The 18271-nt window shown below is 34.4% G+C and overlaps 1 protein-coding gene across 8 annotated transcripts in view; it reads right to left on the bottom strand.

Annotated features, from left to right (window-relative positions):
* Positions 1-18271, bottom strand: part of LOC119529895 (hedgehog interacting protein) — a 90953-nt gene that overhangs the window by 69734 nt on the left and 2948 nt on the right. For all 8 annotated transcript variants that reach the window (XR_005215969.1, XR_005215968.1, XM_037830733.1 and 5 more), the window contains exons 2-4: positions 14599-14791; positions 8337-8493; positions 7454-7655 (exon numbers count right to left, since the gene is read on the bottom strand). Coding sequence is in view for 6 of the 8 variants with exons in the window: in XM_037830733.1 (XP_037686661.1) it covers positions 7454-7655; positions 8337-8493; positions 14599-14791 (552 nt within the window). In the remaining 2 variants the exon portion in view is untranslated. The remainder of the gene's footprint in view (positions 1-7453; positions 7656-8336; positions 8494-14598; positions 14792-18271) is intronic.

Genomic DNA, 18271 nt, shown 5'->3' with positions numbered 1-18271 from the left:
TATGTTTATGAGTTAAAAAAAAAAACCCACACGCAACAGCAATATAACTTTGTTTCCACGAGATAGCCATGTAATTTTGGTGCCAATGCTAACACTATTACAAATTCTCCATAAATTTTCATTCAAATCCATTTTAAGTGGTGCTGTTTAAATACCAGGGAGTACAGTTAACAGTGGCCACTAGAGCTTGTGGGTCATTCTGGGGGTGGGCATGTGCTCCTTTCCTTCTCCTCCTTTTCATGTTGGTATGATGGATGGTAATAACAGCTAACGTTTACAAAGTGCTTCTCATTCATGTGAGACCATGCATATAAAGCGTTAGGTATGAACTTTTAATACCTGTCTTACAGATGATGAAACTGTGCCTAGAGACATTGAGCAACTTGCCCAGGGCCAAAAAATCAGTGGATGGTGTGGGTTCCAGGACTGGACCCCGGGGCTGTGTGCCTGTCACTCTGGCACACCTAGGCCCTGAGCTGCCTCCTCCTTGTCCTGCCAGCCAGGACTAGCAGCACTGAGAGTGCTTAATACTAATCGTCAGCAATCTCTGTCTATCGAACATGCTCTTTCCTTCTATGCTGTTTTGCTGATCAAAGCCCATATAGCAGCATAGCACCATGGCTGGCAGCATGCTGTCAGACAAGCTGCATTTGATTCCCAGCTTTGGAACTTTCAAAGTTATCTTAGGCAGTTTACTTCTAAGTCTTAGTGTTCTCATCTGGAAAATAGGAGAGTAGTACCTCCTTCATAGGGTTACTTAAGGATCCCAGAGGTAATGTGTCTAATGGCTTAGCAAAGTAAGTGTTTAAAAATGGTGGTTATGATCAGTAAGAAAGAAGACCACAGTATCCCTACTTATGACATGGCTTGACTGAAGACTGCAGCCTTAGGAAAGAAAAGCTATTGAATGTCTCTAAGAAGAATGGCTGTGCTACCCTACCCTTCAGAGACAGCTTTGTGGTGCCTGATATTTTCTTTTCATTAGGCAAAATAGCCACTGGAAACCAATAACTGCCAACACCAGTATGTCTTCTCCTTTCTCTTTCTAATGAAAGACAGTCTGTGGGAGGTGGTGGATGCCTTGTCCAGAGAGATGTATTTTAAAGACAGTAGACCTCATATAGAGTCCAAATTTCTTGGTTTTTAACTCACTTTAAGTGATTTCCATAGCTCTTATCAGACAGGTTGGCTCTATTTCCTTTGCCCTTCATGTCTAAGATGAATATAAAATACATGAAAACATTCCTCCTCTCAGCCCTGACTTCTGGGACCTAAAATGAGAAGGCAGGCCTTTCTCTCCTCAACCGCAGGAACACTGCATATGCCACTCCAGCTTCTGTGTCAGTAAAATACATGAGGCACAGTGGACAAAAACTTGTAGGTTAAACTGGCTGAAACTAGCATCCACCATATATACGCACATTTATATTTTTTTTAGTAAAAGGTTTTATGAATAAAATAGCAAGTGCCAAAATAATGAAATAACAATGCCAGAAATGAAAACTAATTTAACCAAATAGAAAATTACATGAGATTATGTCACATTAATAAGAGGCTTTTTGCTTTACGAAAAATAATTTCCCTCTGTGGGCATTCATAGTAAGTTTAAAATGAGATTAAATTTATTTAAAAATTGAAAGCAGAGTACAGGGCATTTTGATGTGAAGTGCCAGCATAACTCAATATAATAAAGATAGTTGTGTTCAAAACCATGCTATTACTACCTTGATATTAAAAAGAACTGTAGTCAAAAATTTTAATTGGAGGCCTACATTTTGTTTACATTTCAATGAAATGGTTTGGAGCTGAAATTTTAAACTACAAAAAAAGGAGGTGCTTATAATTTTCTATTTTTGTATGGACTATTCAGTTAACTTTCTACCACATTTATAATGAATTTATTTAGTGTTTACTTTCACTACTGTAGGAAATCTCTTTTAGATGAGGTGTAATAGCACATAACTAAATTCTAATGCAGTAATTTGATAGGTTAAAAAATTTAAAATGTCATTTGTACAAAAACATTCCAGAATGGTGATTCTTCTTTTGCAATATTTAATACATATAAGTTGCTGCCTTCTTTTATCCAAACACACAATTTTATTCATCCTTAAAAGCAGAATTATAACAATGTTCCCGAGGAAGCATTTGCTATATGGGCCAGTCATGACCGTATGTATTTATGCATGCTATATTTCCAATACTACTTCTGAAAAGTAAACTGCTTCTCATGCTTCTGCTTTGACTCATTTCACTCGAGTGCACTAACATTTCATGAGCTGCCATAAGATTGTATCCTAAAGACTAAGAAACCCATGAAAGGTTAGGTCTCTGACCAACTTCAGAAAAATAGAACATCATTCCCCATGGACCGTTGAGCACTTGGATTTCAGTAAACTTTCGATGCTCATAACTATGCATGTGATTTACAAGCATGTGAAATCAGAAGCTGCCCCATCGGGGCTTGCCCCCGAGCACCCTACGCCCTCCTCCACATGCTCCTGTGACTCCCGGGCACCCGGGCCACTGTCCCTTGAGAGCCCCACCTCAATAGGCTCAGTCACCCGGACAATCAGCAGCTTTCAGCCTCACGTCCTCTTCACCCCTGGTAAAAGGGCTGCCTCAAAAAGCATCTTTTGAAAGGAGGATCTAAGTAGATAGAGAGGGACAGGAGTCCAGTGACACTTGTTCCAATGATAGACAAGTCTTTCAGCTTTGTTTGCTGCATGCTGTAAGCCGAAAGGGCTGCTGTGGGCGTCAGCCTCTCCGTCCTCTGACTGCTTGGGAGAACTGAGCAGCAGAGGATGCACCTGTCAGTCTCCTTGAGGGGCCACCCTGTAGGTGCCAGGTGCAAGCTTGTCCTTACTTCTGCATGCATGCAATGCTCAGGCTGATTTTCTCATCCTTGTAATTAGGAAGGTTTGGTGAAATTACATTAGAGAATCTTCTGGAGTCCTTGTCATTTTTTAACAAGAGTTTACAAATATAATAGAAAACTAGTATTTTAGGAATGGAAACAATAACAATTTTGCCAACTGGCTGAGCACCAGATTCCAGAAAGGAACAAAAACAGGAAAAAGTTTCCATTTAATGGGTAAAGTGATTATCCAAGTAGAATTAATCATTGAGAATTTTAAAGACCAGGTTTTTCAAAGCTTTATACCAAGAGCCTTGCATGCTGTCAGAGTTGTCATCTCTCCACTAAAAGTAGACAGGTAATATGTGTAGGCCAAGTAAATGACAAAATGTACAGGGCAAATGACAACTGGTGACCAACCAGTGGTTCTCAGTGGTCCTTTCGATAATAGGATTTGGATGCCAACTTGGCAGAGAAAAAGTGTCTCATTCAATATGTAACCAACCCAGGGGTTTGGCTCAATCTAAATCAGTGGTTCTCAAATTGGCTACTCATTAATATTACCCGAAAGGTTTAAAAGGCTACCAATGTCTGGGTCTCACCCCGCAGTGTCATTTAATTAAGATACTGGAATTTTTGAAAGTTCCCTAGGTGTTAAGAGTGTGCAGCCATTATTGAGAACCACTGGTCTACCACTCCCGAGGACTTTAAACAGATGAAGCTGATTCTAGCACTTGCCATAAATTCTGATTCAGCATTCAGATGTAAGCTCAATTTAAAGATTTCAAATCATTAGTATCTTTAAGAAGTTTTCTCCTGGATATAGACAGTACAACTTTATAACTACCCACTTGAGATTAAACAACAACCACAATAATAATAGTAATAACGTGTACACACACACACAAACACAGTGAAGATTTTAAAATTTGTTCATCAGGTTGACACCTGGCTCATTTCCCCAGTGTCAGTATTAGTGGTTAGTTTGTATAGCGTGCTATAACCAAGATCTATCCAATCACTACATATTTTAAAAACAACATATTTTAAAAACCACATATTTTAAAAACATACTTTCTACTTGGTAATTTAACAAAGCTCAGTCTTCTAGGGTGAATGGAATCATTGCTTTCTAAATTAAACGGCTGTTAAAATTCATATGGCATAGAATTTATGCCACAAATCTCATCTCCACAACTTATTTCCTGTAACAAAAAGAAGTCAGTTCTTTAGCTTCTGCTTTGCATGATTGCAAATGACTTTTGTTTGGTAAAAGGTAGACAGTTAAGCCTATTAACAACTTAGGCAGCACAAACTTGCTGTTTAAAAATAAGATGGTATTTTTAGCTTCCCATTTAGGGAAGAGCTGTCCAGGTTCCATACATGACAGGCTCTTTGTTGACGGAATCCCTCTTAAGTAGCTATAAGTATCAGGACAGGTAAAGGTTTAAAAAGATCAACCAGGTCTCAGCTCCATGCCACAAGAAAGGTCAGCCTTTTACCATGTGACAGAAATTGCTGTCAATTCTTAACTGACAATTAGCAGAGAAGAATTTTCACATTTCCTTACAGCCATTTCTCTTTATGTCTGATTTAATATACTCATTAATGAATGTCATGGGGTGATATCCCACTGAAGATTGTATGGTTTTCATTTCAAATATATATAGGTTGGGTTTTATTTATATTACTCGGTGATAGGAATATTCCAATCAATACTTTGGTCTGTTAAAACAGCTTTATTCTCTCATAGGATTTTAAAACTAAAAGAACAGAGAACAGATAATGTGCATAATAGTTTCTGAAAATTCTTATTTGCATTATTTATGCAAAATGATTCTCGACAAACTGAATTCTGAGATGAACACTATTCATACATCAAAGAAACCTGAAGAAATTACTATGAAATAGCTGTTTTTTTTTTTTTTTTTTTTTTTTTTACTGCGACATACCACCCGAATCAATAGTACGATCAACTCATGAATGCGTTGGCATCTGCCTCATAACACTAACAGTAGTCTCTTCTAACACCTCTCATCTGTAACGTGTGACAGGGAGTTCCATGGGGACTGAGATAAAGGCCAGTTGTAACATAAGCTAGTAGAGGGGATGAAGATGTGATTCACTGCTCACTATACACACTCAAATATCCACACAATAGATTTCTATCTTACTGACGTGCCAGATACTAAGGGAATTCAAAATATTGCACTTTACAACGTCAAACTGGCTCACTAGAATAATAGATTTTAAACTTTGTTTTAAGCCACAGAAACTTTGGTCCAATTTATAAAAGGAGTCCGATTTATAAAACAAATGAATATTGAACTCTTCTGAGAAGAAAAGTTGTAGGGAGTTCTGCAGAATTCCTAGAGGCCAGCAGAACACACTTTGATAACCGTGGCACTTGTAAGCCCTGGCTTGTAAAACCTTATTGCATGATGAAATGCCTCAGTGTTGGAATAGATAAACTCTCATTCAGTATCCCAATAAACAGATGTAAACTGAAATAGAGGGACTCTGAAGTAATTACACTTAAAAGGAAGTCATTCTTTAGGAAGTTAAATTAAAGCAGAAATAAGAACTTCTTAGTTTTTGACTTATAACACAACATTTAAGTATTCTGAGCCCATTTTTACTTCTACATTTTGACATACATATCTCTTTAAAACCAACATTTTTACTCAAGTAATATTTGAAAACTATATATTACTATCTCAAATATTTGATAAAGTATTATTTTTTAAAGCAAACTGGCAGTATGTATCATGGTGCATATCACTGAACTTGATAATACTCCTATGAAAGAATATTACAGAAATTATCTATGATGAGGTTAAATATATATGTACAAGAACGATGCAAAACATTACTTACAATGGCAAAAAAGAAAATACTGGAGTCATCCTAAATGTCTCAGAATAAGGAAATGGAACACCTAAATGAGACTAAAAACTATGTTTTTGAGAAAAGTTTCCAAACCTGGGAATATACTCTTGATATATTGTTATGTGAAAAAAAAGGCTATAAAGTTGTATATATGATATATATATATATGATTTGATTTCAATTTTACTTTAAAGATACTTAGAAAGAAAGCTAGGAGAAAATATTTTCCTCTTTGTGTGTTTTCATATTTATTAATATAAACAGAGTCTGTATTACCTTTGTAGTCAGGAAAAATTAATTTAATTTCAACATAATAATAAAACATGAAAACTTTAACAGTGGTTTTCTTTAATTGATAGGATTAGAATTGATTATTATTTTTTAATATTTTCACCAACTTTTTTTTAAATAGAGAGTATATTTTATTTCCACAGTGAGTAATGCCAGTGAGTGACGAACTTGCTGCATCTTTATTCTTCACTCATTAGGTACCACTGGCAGTGAGTTATAAGGACACATTTCAGAATGTATTTATTGAACACTATGTGCAAAACATGAATGTTTCATTTTAAAAATACTTTTAATTATTCACTGTGAATTCTAATGAAAAAATTTACTGGGAGAAAGTTGAAACTATTGAGCTAACCAGATTTTCCAAGTGATCTGTGCTTGGTGCCGAAGTCTTTTCTCTTATGTGGTGTGTCTTCGTGATTCTGTTGCCACATGAGCTTGAGGTTGGGTGGTTCAACGGTATCCTGTTACCTGAATTCTAATTGAGCATTGGTTTTACACGATAGGCACACTAAATAGATATGAATACATCTATATTTTCTCTGACTTGTTTCTTCATGTTTTGGTGCCTTACCTCTGAGTACAGTACAACAAAGCAAGGAATTCATTTCTATATGAGTAGAAGAATACAACTCTTTTAATTTTTTTCTACTTAAGAAACGAAAAGGATAACCAGTTTTTCCCAAATCATACTATTACTTTCTTTTATTCTAAAATAGTCTTCAGACATTAAATGTGTCTTAATTTCAGAATGCCACAGTTTGCTCTACAGCTCGGTTCTGCTAATATTGTACTGTTATTTCTCTTATGAACAAACTTGACAATAACTTTATTTACATTAACTACTAGATTATTTAACATGAAAATTCAAAATGGAGAACTGGGAAAGAAGGCAACAGATGTACTAATGTATTATATAGATGACTAATTTTAAATAAAACTTTTTTACTTACCTGTAAAAACATTGTACAAGGAACGCACAGCACAAGTAGCAATTTTTATGACATGGACTAAAAATACCATGCAGTAAAAGAAGATTTGCAATTGTCAAAATAACCAAAAAAACACTTTTTTTTCTTCTAGCAAATACTGTTATACAATCTGAAGTATTATGCCTATTAAACAATATTTAAACACTTTATAGCCCAAAACTGTTTTAAATGTATAAATTACATAGAGAAAAGCATGCCAAAATGGCAATCTGATTGCATTGCTCAACTGTCACCAAAAAACACAGAAAATTCAATGCCATTGTTCCTATTCATTAGCCATAATTATTGTTCCCTTATCTTGCCCCCTTACTTCTCCTTAAATATTTTTTCTTTTATTACAAAGACATGCCTTCAGTGAGGAAGATAATACTAAAATAAAATTAACATAGGCAGAACAAAGATAAATAAAATGTAAAAATCCAACCTTTATTCCACTTTGAACAAGTTTGTGAACGTCCAAATAAGGCTCCTTGAAAACTTCTCCTTCAGGGGTCAGTATCTTCACGTAGCCTTCTTTTTCCAGAATGAAGAGGCGGTGAGAACCATCCCCACTATGCAGGGCACCAACAGGCTGCTGCAGCCCACTCACAACCTCCTCAATACAGAAGCAGCTGTGTTTGTGCTTTCTAAACAAATTAAAGAAAACCAGTAAGCTCTTCTTGAGATGAAGGAGGTAAGGGATGCACTTAGCATCCTTTTCAAAATATGTTTCTTCTAAGAATAGGCGGTTTTGAGAATCATGAAGTGCTGCTAACCCAAAGGCCATCAATATGATTCTTTTAAGTAATTATTTTAAATTCCTTTCAGTAGAAAAAACAAAACAGCCTTCTATCTGAAAGTAAAAGAGAAAATCAAAACATACATGTATTTTAAAATCTCATAAGCTTATTAGCTCTTTCAGTGACTATAATTAATATTAGCTTTCCTCACAATAATTAAACCTTAGAGAAGGCACTCAGAGGGAAAGTTCTAAGATGTATTTGTAAAAATATGATTTGCTAATAATACTTGAGCTAAATATTTCTACAGCACTGTAAGCTAACAACAATCATAAAATTCAAGCTTAAAACAATACCCATAAAATCCACATGAATCATAGAGAAGCCAAGCTCATAATACATGATTACTAGCCTAAATATTAAAAGCATTTAAACTAATATGATTTTAGAGAAGCAAACTACCAAAAAGAAAAAAAAGAAGCATCTGCAGGATATAACTGTTGAACGTAAGACAGATGATTCACTGTCAAAACCACAAGATTTGTCAGTTTTTTTTTTAAAGAGTAAAGAACATTTATCTTTATGAACCTGCTAATCTCTTCCACTTTGTCATATTCTTCCATCTGGTCCAAGTAGTTAGATGCTGGTCCTCTGACTTGTTTTCTTGGAAAATCTGGAAAGCACAACCCACCATCTTTTCTTGCATAGTAAAAGCAAAACTCATCCGCAGTAGTTTGAATGAAACCTTTAAAAAATGCAGAAAGATTCATTAGAAATATATAGTGTCATAGTAAAACAAACTCATTTGAAAAATATAGTATGAGAAAAGAGAATTTTTAAAACTATATGAATACTGCAGGAAAAAATATAGACTAAAATAAAAGGAAAAAGTTTTTGTTTTTGTCTTGGGATTCCCATCTTTCTTTAACCAAAACTTAAGAAATGCAATGAAAGTGAAATAATATTGTGTTGGATATTTTAAAAGTTTCATACTTAATACACACACTGCAAACCCAGTGTTAATCTTGTTATTGTGTGTCTCTGTTTTCAAGCTTCCCCCTATTAGCATATGCTGCACCTGTGAGCTTATCTGATCACCATTTAACATTTTTTCCTGCAATACTAAATAACTTCCTGAGAAGAAAAAATTAGAATCAAGAAAGAAGCAGTCCATCAGGTGCCAATTTTGGTAATTTTACAATTCTTATTGTATTGACACTCACATGATTAAATAATAAATCTAATGACTATCACAAGGTCACTATATGCTATAGTAAATGACTCTGCAGCAATCAAGCAATGAATTGATGCTAATAACAGCCACCACTTTCAAATATGTCGGTGCCTTTCTCCTGCCCTTCACTTACAGAAGACATGAAATTTTGGTCACTGGTATCTGGCACCTAATAGGGGCCCAATAAATATTTGTTTAATGAGTGATGGAACAACAGTGAATATAGTTCAAAAACTGTCAGTAATGAAAACATTTTAAAATACCTTAAACTTTTAATTTACTTTTCATTGACAAACTCAAATTTTTAAGGAAAGCTGACATACTACTTCACCAACAAAAACAAAAACAAAAACAAAAATGCAAAAAAAAAACCAAAAACAGCAAAACAAAATAAAACAAAAAACCAATGTATCCGAAAGAAAGATGTTTTTTCTTTTCTAATGTGTTAAGAATTTATATCATTTTTGGTTGTACATACATGTCAATAGAATAAAAATTAAAAACAAAACATAAGACCATACAACACAGTGAACCCTATTGTAAATGATGGACTATGGTTAACAGTACAATTACAAAATGTCTTTTTTATGAATTATAGCAAATTTACCACACTAAGGCATGGTGTTAATAACAGGGTGGTATATGGGAACTCTGTAGATTATGCATGATTTTTCTGTAAACCTACAACCTCTCTAATAAAAAAAGAATTTATATCAAATAAAAACAGCAACTTTGAATAAGAAAGAAACAAAACTTTGTGACAAAAACGTGTTTTGACAACAGCAATTTGAGTTAGTAAGGTGTTGGGTGTTTTTTGAGGTGAGGGCATATCAATAAGATTCACTTCTATATTCTGATGACATTTACTCTCAAAAATGATGTCATTACCAGAGTTGGTCGTCTATACATGTTGTAAATTCCTGCTTCTGGTATCACTCCTTTAATTTTACTTAAGGTTTTGATTTTATCTAACAAGTTAGATTATTGTACCCCTCAGTTTTGGGAGAAAGCCACTTAGTAGCTGAAGTTTAGAAGTTGTGTAACAGATCCAGATTTAGCAAAGATTTCTAAGAACAAGAATTTGGGATTGGCCAAGTGAGACTTATTGGTGGAACATGAAAGATACCAGAAAGTTTATTTTCTGTGGGCTTGATTTTGTTCCCTCCAAAACAAAAACTAATCTTAGAATCTGAGGGATCCAAATGGTTAATTAAAGGATGATGTCCAATTTGGCCTAACTTCTGGGTGAAATGGATTGTCCCTAAATTTCTGAGACAGACTCTGTAAGGCCAATTTCTGACCAAGCTATGGGAAAAGATACTGTATTTGGGAACCAGGCAAGTAAGAGCAGAAATCCTTGAGATTTCTATTCAGGGATTAGAAATTAGGGAGAGAAATGAAGATCAAACATTTAGTCATATTCAGCAATTCACTGTTTGTAAAAGACAACTTTTGCTTCTCCATTTTTTTAATAGCTAAGCATACAGATGAAAACTGTCTAGAAGGGTTAAACAAGTCTCTTCAGGGTAAAAGAAAGAGAAAGGAAACTGAGTTGTTAAACCTTATTTTTCTCAAAGTTTTGGGTAAGATCTTATTTTGGATATATATCCTGCATGCATGGCATTGGCATGGAGATATATAATATTATCATCTTTGAAGTATTTACCATCAGGCAGCAAGTGCTCTCCATGCCAATATACACGAAAGAAGACTATCATACTATAGTATATTATAGTATATATAGTATATATACCTATCATACTATAGGTATACTAACAGCTGAATGTGGGAGGGTTCAGGGTTCCATAACATTCATTAGTGAGAAATTTTATTTTAATGTGATGTTTGCCTGCAGTGTCAGAAATATTTCAAAGTGCAACTCAGAAGAAATTTAGAGTTTGCTTGTTAAAAAAAATCTTGTTTTGTATTTGAGCATTAGAGTCTGTAAATGAATACCATCTTCAGGAGAAATTAATGAACAATACTGGTGGCTGGTTCCATTTTATAAGGAATTATTAGCTGGGGACAAACACGAGGAAATGAGAAATCATTTTCAATTGTAACAACTGAAGATTAATGAGCTCATATTCATAAATGCTGTGGCTCCAGAGGTATTCTGCTCTCTTAGCAAATTAAATAAATACAGAATTTTAACAATGAATTACTTCTAGCTTCTTACAGAACCTAAACACAATGAAGTGTGAAGGAGAGAGCCAGCTCAGGAGATTTTACATAAAAATATGGGCATTTTTCTTACATCCATGTTGTTTGAATTGAAATACCTAAAATTTTTATTAATAATTTACCTTAAATGACCTGATTTTGCTGCAAAGAGCTTACTCACATGTGGCAAATGACCTGATTTCAGGGCATTGGCTCAGTATTTATTGCAGAGAAGATGTAATTTAGCAAATGGCACTCTTATGTTTGGAAGGATACACTGATGAGCACTTTACTGAAGATGAGTGTTTAGTTCACCATGGATCACCATAATATGATCAGGTATACTAATGGTGAACATACACTGATTATTCCAGCAGTGGTAAGTTTATTAATTCCTAATAATTTATCATCTGCCTTTGACCTGTATGATTTATTCTCCTGCATCATGAACCCAATCCTACTGCACCCCAAGCAGCCTATAAAATACTGACATGTGAATAAATACTGTGGGAGTATTCTGAGCTCTAGTTTTTCTTGTAGCATGCACTCTAGAGGAAAGTTATTTTTCTCCATTATATATGCTGTTCATCATGATAAGAAAAAAAAAAGTTACTGACCCACTGTCAGTTAAGTCCTGCACTGGAGTAGATGTTTTGCCTCTGTTTATTCCCTCTGATTAGCTTTCCTTGGGACTAATAAGACACATGTGCAAGATATGTGACTGGGGTTAGGGGTGGCATGGAATAGAGAAACTCAGCGGGATCAAACCCTTGACCTTGGCCTCATTAGCAACATGATTAAACCAATTGAACTAATTGTGTGCAGACATTTCACACTACAATAACCTACAGCTGAGGAGATGACAGTCTAAGCATGATAAAAGTCATTCTGATAATGGGTGTAAAGGAAGAAGCAAGGCCGACAGAAGTCCATTTATATGTTTTCCACAGAGTGTATTACCCCATCATTTAGCGAAAAAGAAATTATCTACCCTGCTTATCAAAATTCAAGTAGAATAAAAGACCTGTGCTATTAAGCAAGGAGTTCTTGTGTATTTTTAAAGGTAATTTTGGCATTTGAGAAGTTAAGAATTTACCTTCCTAAGTCAAAAATTCGCAACTGGAGAATATTATGACTAATAAATCTCTAACATATCCTCAGTTTTAAACTTCTTTTCCCATTCTTGGAAAAAATAAGCAGACCATGACTATGCCCAATTTCAAGTTTCTAGAAAGCAGCCATCTTTGAATTATAGGAGTATATATATGAGTGACTGTGTTTATTAAAACCATGAAGATGAAGCAAAGGGATAGATAATATAGATATTTATTTCTTCATGTATTTAGCATTTGCCTTGTCTTGGCAAAATAAATACCTTAGGATTCCTTCTTTTTCAAGTTTTTGACTAGCAGAAAGAAAAGCCTGTATACTAATGAGGACAGTCAAAACATGTGACTAGTTTCTGATAAAAAGAATCATCAAATAACTGTTTTTCACGATTTGGAACTTCAGAGAAAAGTAAATAGACCTCAGAAGGTGAAAATACGACAAATTTTCTTTTATAGTAATTCCTAAAATATGAGTGTCCTAGAATTCTAAAGCTCCTTCTGCACTGGGGTCAGGGGCTGAGGGGAGGAGTACCATCTTATTCATCATACTTTAGGAAACAGTAACCTACCTGCCAAGGATCAGTCCGGCTAATGAATCGATTAACATAAGTGATCCACGGCGTATTGTTACAGCTCACTTTTGGAAGGTGCCTATAGAATGATTATTTAGCATCTGACAGTTGCAGCGGAAGCCCCCTTTTCTCCTTGCTAAACCCTACCAGCCCCTCCCAGGAAAGCATCCTCAATGCTCCAACCACCACTGGAGTGGAGTTTTCATCTGGTTATCTTTCAAGGCAGCCTGGGTGGCCACCAAAAGCACTTGACATCTTGATGCACTTCAGCAGTTTTACATATATACAAACTTTGTAGAAAAATAAATTTGTCATTCGTCACCACATATGTTGATCTGTGGAGTGAGGTGCTTGCAGTTCTGGCTCCTGAGCTGTTTGCTGTGCTCTCTCTTGCAGTGAATATTACTTTGTTTGTTTCGGAAGCTAAATTAACTTCAAATATCTGAAGACCCTCACATGAGTCCCCAAATCCAGCATAGTTGTAGTTATCCGAAATAGATAAATGTGAATGAAAATGCTGGGCTGATATAACATTCAACTTATAGTAGTAAAGGCAAACCTGCAAGACTTGAAGTTTGCAGCAAACCATTATGGTATGTAATCTGTTATTGCTTCCTGGCAGGGACAGGCTGTCCAGGCAACTGTGACCTATTCTACTTTGCTTTGGGGAATGTGATAAAAGGAAGAAACAGCTGGTTTAAGAAAAGCCTTAGAAACATCGCTGTAGTTTATAAAGACAATAATAATATTTTCATATTGAATGGGTTTAGATACATATTACACCACATCAAAGGAAGCAACCCATCCTAATCAAAATGTTTTCTTAGGTTATTAAAGGAGTTCTATAAAAAAAATGCAAAGTCTACACTTTCCTGGATCAGAAAGTAAAATGTACGTAGCAGTTTAAAAAAATTCTCCAAGTGCATTCTACAGTTCTTAAACCTTGTCTTTTCCATAAATGCCATTTAGTTATATTTAGTAGACTTGTTTGTGTGTGACTCTGCCTAATTAAGCAGAATCTGTCTCCTTAAATTCTTTTCTACAGCTATGCTGATTCTTCCAACTAAAACAACAGAAAACGTTTACAAACTTTTGACAATAAAATTAGTCAACGCCCAAGAATCTACATGTTTTTTAAGATCCAAAATCTGACAGTGACCGGTCACATTTGTGACATAAGAACTTCTGTATCTATCCATACTATCACTTTGTCATTGCATAACTTTGGTTAAGGCATTAGTTCTCATCTGTCATATGGAGATGCCTGACACTTTTTCTATCTACTTCACAGAGTTTTTAAGGAGCAAATTAGCCATTATATGTGAAAGCACTTTGCAAGGTATTCTTTATTTGGATTCCTAATCTCATTGTATGTAAGGAAATATCTTAAAAGTCACTGGACAAACCCCAATTATTTATCAGCTTCTTAGAAGAGAAGAAAGCTGTCTTGATATTGATTGCTTATGAGCAAAGAAGATACCAACAGGAAATTCGCACTGATAATCCAACATGCGTAAACATCGCTAACTGTATTATCAACTTAACAAGAAATGTAAATGTTATACAGTTACAACAGAACCAATAAGCTATAAGTAGACTGAAATTATAACACTCCTAGCAACAATGAAAGATTAAGAATCTGGAAAGGTGAATTATGTGGTAAATAGATATTGTGAAAGGGAAGATATAAATTTTACATTCTCATAAGCAAACATTTAAGAGCAGGTATCTTGTAAGGATAGTCTACAGTAGATTATTTATGTATTTTTTACCTGGAATGTGGCCTCGGCAGGTATAAAAGAATTCTTTGCAATAGTCTTTGCAGAGAAGGGGAAGTACTAGGTCTCTTTCCAACACTTCTTTCTCAGGTGAATGGAACAGGCTCTGAGAATGTGGTGAACAATGCGCACATTTGATTTCCTCCAGTAACTTCCCACAGTCTGTGTTGTTGGTAACAGAAAATATCTGAAAGCCATAAATCAGAAACAAACTTCTTTTTAATTATGTGAAGTGATGTTTAGTTATGATTTTTGTAATATTGCAAGAAGAGCAGTCTAATTATAATTTAGCCAATGCAGTTGTCTGAAAAGGATTACTGTATTACAATACAGGATGCCTTTATAAGGTTACATCAAATACAATTTCTTGGGCTAGGGTAGGAGAACAAAGGATAGGGAAGGCATAAAAGTGCTTCTTACCCTTGCAAATCAAAGTCTGTTGATCTGCCTTTCAGATGTGTAAAATTGAAACACAATTATATTGAGAACTTTTAACTCTTTATCACTTAACTCTTCCTGAAAATGTATACTAACGGATATTTAACTTTACAACTCCAACTCCAAATGCCTTTATCAAACTATATATAAAGAAGAATTTTTAACACATCCTAATATGATATTTTCAAAGATGTAATTGAATTACATTTTTCTGTTTATGTCAATAATTTTCTATTCACAGCATGCATATGCAATGTTTTCTAACGTGGAGAAATATCTGTCGTTCATGTGCTATAAAATAATATCTAAAGCTGAATCAAACAGATTTAAGACCATTTTTTATTATTCATTATATCTTAGCCAGGAAAAACTTTCTAATTAGCTCCTCAAATATGCTCTATCCATGAAGAAACCCAAGAGTTTAATGATAGTGCTTTTGTATAGTATTTAGTGAATTTTAATTTAAAAAGCATACTTTTATTATTATTTTTACAGTGTTATATCTTTCATTTCAATAAAACCAATTTGGGAGTTATTGATGTGCTGAGGTTAGTAATTTGTAGATAAAAAGGTTCTTGTTGTCTACTACTAACTTTAAAAAAACTGACTTCAGTAGCTCCTTTAATAAGAATAGAAGACAGTATCAGCACATTTGTAATGTGAAATGTGCCGTCTAAATCAAGCATTGATTCTTCATTTTTAAAAAAAAAACCATAAAGGGATTGAATTTTACATCCTTTCCTAATTTATACAACTACATGTTTATTTCTTTATTCCATGAACTGAAATTAACATTTTAAACTCCAGATCACTGTTTAAAGCAAATATTGCATTCACAAGTTGAAGTTCTAACTTGAGTAAATCATATACCCTCTATTTTAGGGTAAAGATATTCTAGGTAATCCAAAATTTGGATCTGAAAGAGAAAAGGAACTTCAAAAGTCACTGAATACAAGTATGCTGAAATTTTAGCATGCAGTAATTAAAATTCCAATATAAGTTACCATATTTTGGAAAAAAAAATGTGGTATGTTGCAACTATCTGCAATATTCAGAAAAGTTATTCTTAACACAATGATATTTGTTTTAATTTTCATTAATTTATTTAAGTGAAAATTGCTTAAAAAAAGTTTTTAAAAAGAAAATATATACCAAACACTTAGCATTTGCATTCCAAAAGTGCTTTAAATGTCTTTCATTGTCCATTCTCTGGCAGACCTCACCAGATCTATTCAACATTAATAGTGCTCAACTTTGCTCTGTTTATCCTATAGCAGTTCACTAAGAAGAAAACACTTGCAGGATGCTAAAGTTACCTCTTTCGCTGGCTGGAAAACTAGAAAGTAATTCCCTTTGGTTTTATGGAGACTATGCATGCTTCCAGTTTTTATAGCTGAAGCAAAATGATCCCCATCCATCCTCCCAGCAGCTATCCAGGAAGAGCTTGATTTTAGTGCCTAAAGAATTTTGTCTTTTACAATTTTTGGAATGTATCCTGGCCACAAAATCTCTCATCAAAAGTTTCAGAAACAGGATTCAATAAATTATCTGAAATCAAGTATAATATTATTCTTTTTAAAGTTTCATGCTGTTCCGGCCCTGCAGGATGCTAACATTTTGCTCTGTGTGAGGTCTGCAGTGTAAATACCTATTTGAAGATAGATAGAGCCATCATTCTGGCTTTGGTTTCAATGAACCAATAGTCTTTCTGAAGTCAATTAAACTGACTCAACCAAAGCTGCAGCACTATTTTAGAGAGATGAATATGGGGGTGTGTAGGGTATTTTTTTCTTCATTTTTGTCTATGTGTATATTATCTATACAGCTCCTTAACTTTCTGTCTGACAATATCATCAATCTTAAGAAGAAATTTAACCTAATTTCCTGTTTCGATTTTTAAAAGTCATATATGAAATCATCAAATTATAGTGGTTTAAACTAAATATACTTTGGAAATCATGTAGAACTTCAAAACATTGTTACAGCATCCTTAGTAATGATTGTGGCTTGTTGCTGACTAATTTATAATGTCTGGAAGGTCATCCTTTAATCTTTAACCACATGAAAGGAAGACCCATAGAAGAAACGTAAAATACTGGGATACCCAGTAAAGCATGGCCTACAACTATAGCTTATCAACAGATAGTAAAATGGGTGACAGAGACCTTCTGTATTTCCCTTTATTCATCAAGTAACTAAACAAAGAGGGCAAAAAGGCACCCACATGGGTTTGATGAGCACACAAAGGGATAAAATACATGACAGTATATTAAGATGTTGCCTTAAGATCACTTGGTACACAAAAAGTTATTTCTAAAAATCATATGCCTACAAGGTTGTTCAGCTGTTGGGTAGAACACATGCGTCTCTGGACTACAGTGCTGGATTATGTCATTAAAGAGTTCAGTTTCAATTTTAGGCTAATATGTAAATAGATCATTGTACTAAGGCAGCTGTTAAAGGGACCCCAGGATGAGTTATTTGTTTAGTTGGATGTGTTCAACAATAGCCTTTGTCCCTGAAAGAGCCAGAGCAAACAAATGATTGTAAAAGGGCACACTTGAAAACAATTACTTTTCACCCATTCCTTGACAGCTTTGGCTGTGAAACCACCCAAGGTAGAGAGAGCTTGTATGCCTCTGTGGCTACAAGTTAACTTTTAGAAATGGGGATATGTCAGTTGGTTGCAGATTCAATCTGGCATGCTGTAATTAGGAGCTGCAAAAAGATTGCTAAATCAATATAACTTCCCCAGTTTTGGCAGTATTTATTTGCAGTAGTAATTAACAATCTAGTAATTATAATACACAAAAGTATTAAAATACACAAAAACTAAAATAAAAAGCATAATACCATGGCTAAAAATTTGAACTCAGTGCTAGTTCATTAAAGAAAATTTGCTAGTTCAGAAACTGTATTTAATTGCACAGCTGAGCATGCTCAATATTCCTACCTTGTTTGCTACTTCCATGGTATTTGACTATGAAATTTCTTCCCTTAGGAAAAAGCTACTACTGTAGTTCCTTGAATAGTTGCAGAAATCTTTCTGGGGAAAATACTTTTTCCTAAACAATAAAAGAGCCCTTTCAAATAGCCATCATCTCTCCTGTACACACATTATAAAATAAGATCCTAACATATATTACAAGCCAAGAAAGCTTAGGAGAAAAAAGGGTAACACTGAAGTTTATTATAAAATAACATGTTTTAAAAACTATTAAAACTTGAG

Source organism: Choloepus didactylus, chromosome 3 (genome assembly GCF_015220235.1).
Source record: "Choloepus didactylus isolate mChoDid1 chromosome 3, mChoDid1.pri, whole genome shotgun sequence".
In the NCBI taxonomy this organism is placed as follows: domain Eukaryota; kingdom Metazoa; phylum Chordata; class Mammalia; order Pilosa; family Megalonychidae; genus Choloepus; species Choloepus didactylus.
This window is presented reverse-complemented; position numbering and strand designations above follow the sequence as displayed.